At 40.4% G+C, this 13,846-nt stretch overlaps 1 protein-coding gene across 1 annotated transcript in view; it reads right to left on the reverse strand.

The window, feature by feature from the left end:
- Positions 1–13,550: 13,550 nt before the first annotated feature.
- SYNE3 (spectrin repeat containing, nuclear envelope family member 3) overlaps positions 13,551–13,846 on the reverse strand; it is a 34,126-nt gene continuing 33,830 nt past the window's right edge. Inside the window, exon 18 of the mRNA XM_010134616.1 lies at positions 13,551–13,748. Coding sequence (XP_010132918.1) covers positions 13,551–13,748 — 198 coding nt within the window. The remainder of the gene's footprint in view (positions 13,749–13,846) is intronic.

Here is a 13,846-nt window from a genome sequence, read left to right on the forward strand (position 1 = left end):
GGGGGGGGGTTAGAGAGACTTGCTGCTCTGCGGTTTAATGGATGTCTCTTGCTGTAGTGCTTGGGGACCCTCTGACAGGGCGCTGTGAAAGGGCAAAGGGGTACTAATAGCTGCTGCGTTTTGCAGCAGCCCCAGCCAGAGATAGTTCTCTATACAGCTGACAAGCAGTCAACGTCTCTTCCCTGTCTCTGTTTGCACTTCATCGAGTTATCTCCTCGCAAGCAAAGAAATCCCAGCTGATTGAACAGCACATTCATCATCCGGGTTTCCCCTGTATCTTTTCCTGTATCAACGGTGCCATAAAAAGCCCACCAGAAAAGTTGATGGTGATCTGCTCTATCTCCCATTAAAAGCTTTTGCAGAGCCACTTTAAGATCTGAAATAAAGAAAAAAAATTGAAACAACCCCCAAACTTTTTTTCCCCACTCAAACGTCAATCAAAGAACATTAAACAAAAAGATTAGTTCTGCTCTTATTTGTTTGTAAAACAAAAAGCATGAAATATTTAGCAGTGTTGTAATGCAAACCAGATGGGAATAATGCTGGCTTTCAAGGTCGCTGGTAACCACCTCCCTTTCATGCTGCTGCAGCAGCGGGACGAGGCAGACAGCCCATTAGGACAATTTATGAACTGGACTTCCACAGAGGGAGTTCTAGCAAGAGGTCCACAGCTCGTACAGAGCAACCCTGATAACATCTGTTACGGTTATTCATTGAAGAGGATTATATTACAATCCCTCTTAATACCACAAGTGCTACGGTAAAACCGGATGAGCCTTCAGTTTCATTTGCTCCAGCAATATGTGTTTATCAGAGCGTTTTTCTGCAGTTGGAAACCAAGGCTGCATTCATGGTATGTCACAGAATGAAATTTAGAAAGCTTGAAATATTAACCTTGAAAAAACCTCAGTCACTGTGTTCAATCTCTCATGGCCGTGGCGCTCAGCTTCTATGTGCAGCATCGACACACCATCAGCCCCTTTCTACGGAAAGCCGCTCCCCATTAATTCTCCAGGGCTAAGATTGATTTTATTTAAATAGTTCTCAGTTGGTAACCTTACTCCATCCTTTTTTATTTAAGACTTTGCTAATGACGTTTTTTTTCCCTTTAATTTACCTAAGTATATAATGAACGCTCACATCCGAAATGACCTCATTATACCAGCGAGGATTTTTGTGCGGATACAATTTAGCGCACAGGCGTACGGCAGAGAACTCTCTAAATGGAGAGCTTTTAAGCATTCTGTAAAATCCCTGTTGACTATAAGCCAGATTCTTACTGCTGTAAATTGACTTAGTTCCAACAGCTTCAATGACGCTACACTGATTTACTCCACTTGAGAGTCTTACCTTATTATTTTTATTTATTGAACTTTTCACCTTTTGCTGCTACAACCTAAACAGATACTTCCATCCTCTAGCAGCAGGGTTGCTATCTAAAACAGGTGTTTCTCTACTAATATACGACTTAACGAGATTTATAACTGCCCAGAGTATTTCATTGTCCTCTAAAAGTGTTTAGAATAATTCTCATTGACTGTCTCAACTCCCACTGATCAGTTGTAGAGTTGTTTGCAGCCTGAACCTGGTCCACAGAATAGTCATTCACCATACAAGAGTGAGCTATTCTTAGGGACTTTTACCTTCTCTCTCCCAGCTGACAGTTTTCCTGGTCCACGCACAGTGTCTGGGACAAAATCAAGTCCCAAGTTTCTTTGCTGGTTCCAGAAGAGGCCTGACATTCACAAAGAACCCTACTATCTGCCTCCACAAAAAATAAAATGCAAGATGAGAAAACATTTTGCAAAGGGGAAAAGAAATAAAAAAGGTAAGAACAGAAATTTCTTCTGTGCACTGATTGTAACCCTTATGGGAATGTAACTGTGGGAATGTATAGTCTGCTCTTCCTACAGCCCTGGACTTGTTTTACCCCATTTGTTTCCGGATTTGACCTGCTGCTCTGGTCTTGACGCAGCCATGGTCAGCTGTGGTGTTTGCATTTGTACTTTTAGGGGCTTAGCAGGAGACAGCTTCTAGGAAGGCACAGGACCACATGGTCCAAATACCTGAGAGAAGTCAAAAACCTGGATAAAGCTCAGAGTGTTCATAAAAGCAACGGGGAACCTAGTCCACAGGTTCACCAAAAAATCACAGTGGTTTTCCACTTCCCCAGAAGTAACTGCCTGTGGAGCCCTTTGATGTCAGAGATCCTGGCAGACTCTGTCTCATAAAGATTCAGCAATTATGTGGATGCTGCTGAGAGCTGTGCATCCACACTACATGCTGCAGTGATTACTCTTCAGAGAAATGAGCGGTGGTTAAACTAAGACACTGTTCACTCCCTACATGTGATTGGCATTAACTTCAGATCTGAGGTTCTCAGAAAACTCCCCTGTATCATAGCAGGTTTGGGATTGAGGGGAACTCCCCCGAGAGTGTCAGGGGCCAATGCTGTCAGAAATCATATTGAATCGTAATACCACTTAGCAAATCCACATTTTCTTTGGGTAGTAGAATTAGTCAAACAACTGCAGTCATAGAAAAGCTGACATTTTCTATTAAACCTTCCAGGGCTAGAGTGAAGTAGGTACATTCAGTGCAACCTTCTTCCAGTGGTAGCAGCTGCAAATGTTATCATTGCTTCACTTGTTCTGGGTGTTTCTAGGTCAGCCCAAATGCTCTGATGGTAAGAAATAAGCACAGCAAAACCACAAAACCAGCCACCAGAATAATACAAAAGTCCTTAAAAAGAAATACATATGTGTTTATTTACTGCATTATAACTGCAACATCAAATACAACTATAGTTTCTTTACAAAAAAGGACACATGCAATAAAATACTTTATAATCTGATTCAACATAGTTCATTGGCAACAGTGCAGCACCACAGAACAGTCACAAGGCTAGAGCTTGGGGTGATGCATTTCCAGTATCTTTATCCCACTTGCAGACAGCAAAGCCACATCATATTTTATTTGTCATCGAGGGATAAACTTTCAGAATAATGTGGCCCGATTGCAGAAGGTCCCAGCTGCCCCTTAACTCCCCAATGAATCTTGCAGAATCAGGGTTTTTTGTTTTTTGGTTTTTTTTTTCACTTGAGAAAATATTATGCTTCTGACAAGGTTGAAGAATAGACAGTATTTTCCAGGCAGAGAGCAGAAATCCTTCCATGTTACTCCACAGCCAAGGTAGAAAACAAGGACCTCTGCTTCACAGGTGCACAGAAGCCAAGGCTGTGAGTTACTGGCACTGTTGTTCTGAAGAAAGAAATCAGGCCATTTTCTGCAATATTTCACTGCAGCTTTCTACTATGTTCATCTGTGCTCGGGGCTTCAATTGATTTAATCTAGCATTTTAGCTATGGAATAAATCCAGAATACACAGGAGTCCGCAGCGCAGAAAAGAACACAGAAAATTGTCCTGAAATATAGCCTCCTAACGAGCTAAAAGGCCCTGTTCTTCATTAGAAATGGCCTTATTCTGTCACTGCTATTCACACATCACAGGCTCGCTCTTTTAATATTTCCCATGAAATTTCATGGGAATACTTGTGAAATAAGGTCCTAAACAGTGCGAATAAACTATAGAATCAGGCCCTGACACGGCACCATTTCTAGGGTAAATTCTCCTGACTTTCAGTTAAGACTTTTTAGGAAGTGTCACGTAACACTGTCCAGCCTTTCAAAACAATGACCTGATTTCTTTCCGTACAACTTGCACGACATAACACTAAGGATGACTTAGCTCTAACAATTTGGATAAAAAATAAAGTCAGTCTTTTTATGCAGCTGCATGTTTATACAACCTCATGGAGTTAGTACACAGAAGCTTACAGCTTTTTGAGATAATTCCAGCAAACAGGAGCATATATTTGAAAACAGAGTTTCAAAACTACATGGAAATCTGTAGAATAAAATATATATCTATATACCATTTCTCAACACAAGCAATTGGCAGTTTAGAAAAATATGATTGTTACAGTCTTTCTGAATCAATAATTGTATAAAGAAAGGATTTTAAAAATAAGTTCAGCTTTTCAAAAAGCCATATTTTTATTAAGAAAATAGGCTGGTCCGCGTTTCCCTGAATAAGCCAGAAAGGTTAAGGAAAGGTCCAAGCAAGACAAGGAGTCTGACTTGGACTTGGTATCAGCTGTGATAACATGCACACGTACAGAGGCAGCTGCTTGGCTCCAGTATTGTTTACCTTAGAAACAAGCCTAATTTATCACAAATGTATTTAAGAATCATAAATAACATGACAAAAATGGAACTGGTCCCTGCAAGGCAAATAATTATATTCATACAAGTAAAAAGTGACATCGATCCAGTTATTTTCTTGTGACAGTTGAAAGGTATTCCGTACCAAAGTGTGACACTGAACAGCACATGTATAGACACAGATTATTATTACAGACTCTGCTATCAGCTACTACACATAAACAAGAAAGGATGTTCATGCTGTAATAGCCTCTAATGTTTTTGTTCTACTTCAATATTAACATTTACAAGAAGCTGAGGTGGAGACTTGTATTCGAGCCAGGATTTCAACAGGCAAGATGCACAGGGTTTGCAGGAAGGTTTCTGATCCCCCCATTACCAACACTTGGAAGTGGAGAGGAGCTCTGAAGAATTTTAAAACCACTCACAACATGAGTTTCCTTTTTGAACAGCCTTAGGTTTCCTCTCTGCCCAGAGGCGGGTGATCAAATGTGGGACATACTGGTGAAATTTAGATCCTCGTCAATAAACCTTCCCTTCAGGAGGATTCACATTTTAGTTTCAGGTCAATTCTAAAAGAAGGTTTCAAAATGTACTCAGTATTTGCTGATTGTTAAATTAAAAGCAGAGAATGGTTTGACTGCAGAAACTTCATTCCAGGCTGTTCTTAATAACTTTTTAATACATCAGTTAGAACTTCTTATTAATTCTGTTCAGAATGTGAGAGCAAACCCCTTCAGTTTGTTGTAATTTTTGTGAAATACATGGGAAATTTACTCACCCTATATGAAGTCTTAGCACATTTCTTTAAACTTTCTTCTAGCTTGAAACTAAACAAAAGCACAAAAACTGACGGAAACAAGATTGATGGAGTGTTGGTGAAGGGTCCCAAGATTGTTTATAATCCAGCCTTGTGAATTAAACTGGGCCCAAGGCAGCCAGCTGCTTTGAGGAGTGAGGACAGGTCCCCTGCAGAAGCCCTGCACATGGGTTATATTGTTAGTAAACAACAACGCAGCTTGGGGTCTCCTACCACTTTTCGATGTCAATGGAATGTTATGTCTTACAAAAGACAATGACAGCAAAATGCCACGCCTGCATTATTGCTTGTGTAATTGCTTCACAGTGGTCCAGCACAGCCAAGTAAACAAATAAGAAGGTACGGTGCTGGAAGGGAAGCTGAGGCTGGGCAGGTGAAGCGTGCCCTCCTGGAATCACCCAATGGACTCAATTAGCACAAATTAAAAGAAAAAATAAATTGAAAGAGTGACACTGATTGGAAGGAATACATCTGCTGAGACAAGCAGGACCGTCAGGGTCTTGGGGCAAGACAAAGGTGTGTCTTTTGCTTTCCAGTCAAGCACATGTACAAAACGGAGGCTGGTGTTTGAGGACAGACACACAGTTAATACATGCAGCATTCAAATCCCTTCAGGAACAGCCAGTGTTCAGGCAGTGACTCCCATGTTAAACTCTTACAGGGTCTGATCTGGGAAGGTGATGGGAAAATCATCTTGGGTGCTTTTTGCCTTAGAGACTGACCTCCTAACTCAAAGCTTATTAAAGCTCATTAAAGCTTATTAAAACACATATATCTAAACCTCTCCAGCTTCCCTTTAAGACATGGTTTCTCTTAAAAGCTGCACTTGAAAGTTACACTGAAGTGGAATGTCACCTTTCTTTAAGTAGAACAATAATTACACTCCCCATTACATATATATATACACACATATATATATATATTTCATGGCAATGGAAAGTACCATACAGAGGCACTCATTCATATCTGTAGTGAAACAAAGTCTGTGGTGTTCAAAGCTTATTGGACTTGACAAAAGAAATAATTTGATTTTGAAGGCGGGAAGAGTAACAGCTCCTACCCCTGAATCCTAGCTGGAGGCCTCCCAGCAAAGCACCGGTGACTGCGAGCCTGCCTCCAGTTCCCAGCCTCTCAAAATTCACCTCTCCCTTTTAACATACATCTTTTGATGGAGCAAAAAGGACCTAAAACAAATGGTTTGCTATAGGGCTTGATAAATGAGTTGTGAAACAGGTTTGTTAAAAGCACCCATTTTCTCTTTCTATTTTCCAGCTCAAAAAACAAAGGGTCCTGGCTTATTAGGGTGTAAAACAGCAACACTCAAACTCTCCTGGCAGCTCAAGGGCACAGACCCTGGAGCGTCCAGCCCTGGGCCCAGAACCACGTGGGAGCACTTACACTGGCAGTGACAACGTGAGGATAATAGAGCTGAAAATGAAACGTTGTCCCTCCTCGCTGATTGAGGGCCAATTTTCTGCTTGCAGTAATTGGATTACACATCAAAACCTACTTAGAGAGAAGACAAAAGGGACTGGGCCAGCCTATGAACAATGCTAATGGCAAAGCTTTCATTATTAATAATTGTTTGTTAAGCGACACCCTCGCACTCCCATCTGCAGAAGTGAATATAAAGGGCAGTCCCTGAGCTAAGACAAAACAGATGAGGGTAGGGCATGGCTAGGAGACTTGGAGGATATGGCTAGCAAGGACCAGAGTCCCCTGAGATAGTGATGAAGGCTGTTTTGACATGGGGCAGCAGAAAAAGGCAGAGCATCTGCAGGAGAAACTGCAATGGGTGAAAAATTATTTTATTGAAAAAGGACCAGATTTTCTGCTCTGCTTATGAAGGAAGAACTGGCACTGGAAACAGTTAAGAGAAAGGTAAAGATCACAGGAATGATCAAGGGCGTGAAAGAACTGTAACATGAAAAGAAGCCTAAAAGACTGGGATAAGTTAGGAAGGAGTTAAAGCCAAATCTCCTCTGCTCTGATAAAATAAGGAAAGACAAAGCATTGCCTGGAAAGGGTAGTGCTCATCTTTCTGCTTCCTTGGGTTCAACTCACAGAGGCCAAAGGAGGAAAATCAAACAACACCCCCTAGCCAAACAAAAGGTTTCTCATTCAAAACCAATTCCGGGGAATACCTTTTTAACACGACTCGTAGGAAACATGTGGAACTCACTGCTGTGAATGGCTGTGAAGCCAGAAAGCCACTAGCATCAGTGAGGCACTGCACAGGCTTGCCCCTAAAATCCAGAAGACTAAAGGCAACAGCTGGCGTTTACTTGCAAAGTAACAGAAAACCTCCTACTTCAGTTTTATAATGAATCTCTAATTCCTAAGGATTGAACAGAGAGTTTCATGACTATCTATCTACAATAGCATTTCCTGCATCTTTTTCTGGAGCATCAGTGCCTACCACCTATCATTAATCTGTCACTGCGGGGTTTGATTTAGCAGATTCTTTTGTATTTAATGACAAGAAAAAAGCACTCCCAAAATTCAGATCTCAGCTGAAAGGAGCCTCCTTCCATAGTCAGGGATGTGAAACCGGACAGTGCTGACCGTCTCTGTCAAAATTTTGTCTGGCAGAGCAGACAGCAAACCCTCGTTCCTGTGACCTGAGTCCTGGGTTGCTCTCCTGATGTTCATCATCCCTTGCACCGAGACATCAGGCTGCCTTTTGAAGACTTAACGTCTCCTGCTGCTTCTTCTGGGATGTTTTATCTTCAACTGTGTAGTTCCACCTCACCCACAGTTTACTAGGAGGAGCGTGGTAAGTGCACAGATACAATGAGCAATTGCTGAAGCAGGTTAGGTAACAAAGGTGCCGTTCAGGCTACTGCTTGAACTGGTATATTCCTGATGGATATTCCTTTTCTTTCCAGACCTACTGATATGGCAGACACATATCTGTATTTTAAACTGGATAGACAAGTGGTAATAAAAAAAATCACCTGTATGACAGATTATTCCATCCAGCTTTTTTGTTTTTTAAATACATTCAAGAATCTTTGTTTTGTTTTTTACTGTTGAGCAAGTGCGACACGAACCCATAATACTTAAACATACACGTGCAAGTCAAAAAGCCTTGTGCCTAAAATACTCCATACAGTTACCTAACACCTATGACTAATCCATTTATAACCCAAAATAACGAACAGATAATTATGTTTAAATATGGCAAAACCAATAAAGATTGGATTCTGAATGAATTGTGATGTCTGTACCAACACTATCTTTAGTATTTTAATAAACTCATTTCTGAGAGTTGCCAGCTGCTGACAGATGGATTAAGGCAATAAACTTGTAATGGCTCAGAGCAGGTCAGTGGTCTGAGACCTACTAAGAATACACTCGGCAGCCTCTGGTGACTCTGGGAGAAGCTGATATAGCTCATTGGGCAAATGTGTTTTCAGCTGCAGACTAGCAACTGATACTGTCCGCTGGATGGTAAAGTCTCCAAAAGCAGTTCTTACAGCCAGCTGGGTACATGACACATGACCTGAAAGACACCTATTATGCCTGGCAAAGATGCTTATTGGGGTATTTCTACCAGCATTTCTTGAAAGGCAAAACTATTTTTCTAGTTTAAATTCAGTCTGTAATTTTCAGTTATTCTAAAAGGTTTTGTTTGCTCTTGAAATCTCTGTCATACAGCAGTTTTCTATTTATTGAGTAAAGAAGACAATGTGCTTTCCTGTCAATACAATTTAAAAGAATTCCTATATAGGTACTCACTCTTCAAATCTCTTTAGTACTAATGAGATGTAAAGTAAAACAAAGTAAATAAAAAAACTCCCAAAATTCAAAGTAAAACATTTACTGTTCAATACTGAAGAAGTGATCAAATGGAGGAAACTCCTGAGGTCCTAGAGCAACTAAAGAGAATGTGCTATTTCTTCTGATGTGCAGAGATTACCAACTGCCTATCTAGTCATGGCCATTTTTTGGAGACATTTATTTTCTCCGAGGTCTTTGACTACTCCAGTGAAAAAAGAATTAAGGAGAAGCCATTCTCAAAGCTCTCCAAATTCTTCAGTGATCATCAGGTGGTTTTTTTAGTTGGGCTAGTATCTTTCCTTTCAGGCCTAAATGTTTCGGTTTAGTCAGTATCCCGTATCAGGCAAAGAAGCTAGTACTTGGTAGAAACCATGACTGCTCTGGGGATTCCATGCTAACAGAGGAATGCAAAGTTTTTAGTGTGTGTGCATAGAATTGAATGTGTTTTTCATACAGAGATTTCTGGAGAGGGCATCTATAAATAACATCTAATACAATCTAAATTGCTAGCTGGAATCAGAGAAAGGGCTATTAATAGACATGTGGTGCAACAGCAATTTTCAGCCTCGCTGTATTGCAGTCATGGAAAATTCTGTAAAAGCATATGGCTACGAAATCAATTACAATTTAAAAATTAGGCTTGCTTTCATTCCAAAGGCTGGGTTTGAAGTGTGCCTCTGGGGCTGTGCAGAGTTCTTACTTCAATGCATGGCACTGGAGTGCAGGATTTTGCCTTCAACAGTGAAGGGTCACTAATGTGGTCAACCAAAACTGGATCCAATAGTGCAGGCAAAAGAGCTTGGAGAGACGCACAAGTCTCTTGGTGAACAGGCTGGGTATCTACGTGCAGTATAGGCTAGGTGGCCTGAGCCAGATGCACAATCAATTTACAAGCTCAAACATACTTAGAGGGTTTTAGCACCCTCTGACAGTGGTTGGATCTGGATGAAAGGAGTGCAAACCCTCACCTGTGGATGCTTATCTGTTTTGTGCATTCTGGGTTTTTGGCAAGGGATGTCTTAAGGCAGCAGACTCAACTCAAAGGTGAGCTGTAACACATCTCGGTTACATATCTATGAGAGAGAGATTTATGAGCTGGGGATTTTATAGGCACAAAAGTGAGGGTGTAACCCCCAAGTCATGTGCAAGCAAAGATTTAGGACAGTCCTCAAATTTTAAGGACTGATTTGAAAACAGTATGATTTAGTTTGTGTTTTGAGGAATCTGAACTTTGTTCAGTTTCCTGGAAGTTGAACTGGGCAATTTGTTTTCATTATTCCAATTACTGACTTGATTAACATTTAACCAACATCTAATCAATATTTAATTAATTAAATATTAATTAGTATTTAATAACACACGCTTCCAGGAATCTATATTACAAACTTTTCAGAAGAAAAACAAGAGAATAAAAAAGAAAGTAAATTTTGGATTTACTTTGGATTTGGTAAGCCCAACTTACGTCTATGACTTTTTAAAAACTCTTTCTTTCTTAGAAAAATCTCACACCGGTGTTGGAAAGGTGAGGTCAATGACATTATGGAAGAGTGAAATGTTCTGAGTGAGATGAACATCGAAGTCCTGTGCTCTGGATGGTTTTCATTGCAAAGAAGTAGAAAGATTCATCACTTACGTGAGATATTTAGATTACTTAAATTAATGAGAATGGATATGCTGAGATTTAAAGCACAAAATTCCGTGATTACAGACAGGGGACTTACAGAATAAATTGAAGGCAAACCCGGCAGCAAAAGTGTGTTTCTAATTTAGTGGGTTTTTTAAACCTGCCACAACAATGAAAAATCAAGGTGACAATGCAGTTGTTCTGTTATGGTCCTCTGTGTAGGATTTTTCTCCCCCAGTTGTATACTCCTGTGGTGTCAAATGCATTTGTGAACCCATAAAAATCATCCAGATCAGAAAGGCTCAGCAGAAAGAAATCTGATATGAGATTTTGTGCATTCATAGTAAAAACTTGTTTATCCCCCTACTAATTTTCTCTTGTGGCTATATTTTTCCTCATTATTTTTACTTTCTCACTGGCATTTTACTTTCATCACCTGGAACGGCTCAGCAATACTCAGAGAAGTACAATGTAGCTATGCCACAGGAAAAGTGCATCCACGAGCTCACATACGCACAACCACACACAGCACGTTGTCTTACTGCCCCTCTTCCCCCACACTTCTTTTCTACCGGAGCATTTAATTTGAAAGGAGATGTGTGTGATGATTAGCTCCTTGCTGTGCAGCCATGAGGGTTTCTTTCCTCGGGGCTGGAAGCAATTTTTAGAGGAGCATTGCAGGAACGCACGTGGCTCTTGCACAACTAATCAGAGAGGAGGTACATCCTCTGCAGCCAGAAAGAACCGTTGCAAAAAAGGAATTAATTTGCCACATTCTCTGATGAATTATAGCTCCTCTCCACCTGGCTGCTTCATTAAAGAAATCAAAGACCTTACCTTCTTTCCCCTCCCATTTAGATGTGAACGTCTTATTGCTCAGCACACATCCTCTCTCCTCACCTTTCTGCTTGCAGCACCTCTCTGCCTGCTCTCTAGAGCTCTTCTGCTACTTCCTAATAGTCAGGTTTTAATCCACATCAGTTAAGATCCTACTCACACTCCCCTCGCACTCTACCCGACTGCCCTGACCATCTCTGCTCTCTTCTAATTTCCACTCTCCTTTTCACTTTTAGCAGAACGCTGGCATTTTTATCCAACTCAAGCAAACCTAGTGAAGTCAGAAGCATTATTAGGACCATAGTGACAGAGTACAGACAGTGGAAGAGTTTCCTCAGAACACTGGTAAAGTCCCTGTTACTCGTCCCATTTTAAGTCTTACTGAATAAGAGCTGTTTAATATGCAATAGTACTAATACTGCAGCAGGGAGAAAAGATTCAGACATTTTTCCTCCACACAGCCTGTATTCTTGTCCTCAGTGCTCATCATGACTCCTTTTCTTAGGCTCTATAAATTTTTGGACACATCTCTGTCTTTAGCCAGTCCTCTTTCACATCCGCCTGTTCTCCCTCACTTTGGGCTTATAATGAGCTCCTTGCTGCTAGGCCTCCCCACTCTACCCAGGTTTGCTTCTTTAGCAAAACTTTCATGGTTTTGTTAAAGTATGACTTCCTCCTTCAGTCTCTCAGCTACTAAATAATTTACCTGCACAACATATTTAATGTTATTTTGGAACTTATTTGGAAAACAACACTTAATGCACCATACTGGTACCCAGAGGACAAGTTCCTTCCACAGCATAGCCATGATGGCAAAACTACTTCTTCAGTTAATTTTTCTTTTTTGCATGATTACTACTGTGACTAAAATGATGAGACAATAAGAGGTATCTCTCAGAAACAGCACAACATTTTAGAAATTACTTTTTCTTGCAGGAGTCAATTAGGTAAAACACCACTAAGACTGGTTTCACCACAGTAAAATGAGAGTTGTTTTTACATTAAAAGGCAATGTTAAAACATACATTCAAAACTTCGATAAATCAGGCATAAGGTTAGGTAAATAAGTGACAAGTTGCATCATCTTAGAGTTTAGACTATATAGATACCTAGGCTTGACTGTTTTTGATACATTCAGTTTACACCCATTTTAATAAACCATTAATATAAAAACATCTTATGGAAGGAATCTTGTTTCCAAGGTGCAGAAGGTAATGGAAATGTTTCCACTGACTTCAATAAGGATTATGAGAGTACTTCCGTCTTTTGCGTTGCTGACACTGAGCCAGGCTGCATCCCACTGTTCAGGATTTATGATCCATTGCCAAATGCCTCTTTATAAAATAAAAAACTCCACAAAAACTAACACAAAAAAATCACAAAGAAAAAAACTGCACTGCTTTTTAGACAACACCACGGATACAAGGTTTGTTCAGTGCTCACAGGTTTAGTCAGAAAATTATGACCTGATTTTAAAAGTTCTCCTGCTATAGAAATATTTAAAAAAAATACTTTCTCAGCTTTCTTCCTACTGTGTTCTACCTCCACCTGATTCAGATGGGCTGGAGAATACAGTAATTGGAAAAGAAATTCGGTAAAAAATGAGAAGACGAGGAGGTCCACCCCCTCTTCTTGAAGTCGGTGGAAACATTTCCATTACTTTCTGCACCTGGGAAACAAGATTCCTGCATCCAGATAGAGAACAAAAATAGCTCTTTCAAATAGATTTCAAATAGAATAGTCCAAATTTTCCTTAGGCTGAATGTTAACTACTGTTGACAAACATGATTCTACTCTACCTGCCCCCAGTTTGCACTCTGCTGCATGCCTGTATCTTCTCACACTTGCTTGGTTTTAAATAACATGAATATGGTTTTAAAAATCATCTCAAAAACCCCACAACAAAACCATCACTCAGTATTCCCTGCTGAAAGCTGGTAGAAACAGAAACATTGCAGGATTATCCCTAAACAGTGTAGAGTGGATGTTGGTTTGACCACAGATATGCATTTTCATATATATATATATGTACATACATACACATAAACAACCTCTATATACACAGTATAAATATAATAACAAAATACTGTAAAAATACTAATTTTGCTCAAATACCTGATTAAGGTGGACTAATCTTATCTTGCATTCATGTGACCTATCCAGTTGATATGACGGCCTTGTTAGAAGCCCTAAAATCTACAATACTTGCAGCTGTTAAAAACAGAGTCTGTATTTCTGACAGTCACCTTGTGCCACGACAAGTTATGTTGGAGGTGGGCTCTCGTATCTCAGCATCAGGTTGAAGGACCAAGCAAAGTTGTTGGCCAGCGTGCAGCTGTGGGTATCCTCTGCCAAGGGCAGGAGGAAGGCCAGGAGCAGAAGGAGCAGGAGGAGTAGTTGCAATGGTAGTGCTGCCCAGCATGCTCGATGCAGGAATGAGCACACACCTCCAGAGCGCTTCTGAAAGACACAAACCAAAGAGCAACTCAAAAAAAAAAAAAAAAAGACCCGGGGAGCTGTGTTTTAAATACATCAAACTGGCAGGGAGAAAGGCAGAA

The sequence above is a fragment of the Buceros rhinoceros genome, unplaced genomic scaffold (assembly GCF_000710305.1).
Source record: "Buceros rhinoceros silvestris isolate BGI_N320 unplaced genomic scaffold, ASM71030v1 scaffold13284, whole genome shotgun sequence".
Classification (NCBI taxonomy): Eukaryota; Metazoa; Chordata; class Aves; order Bucerotiformes; family Bucerotidae; genus Buceros; species Buceros rhinoceros.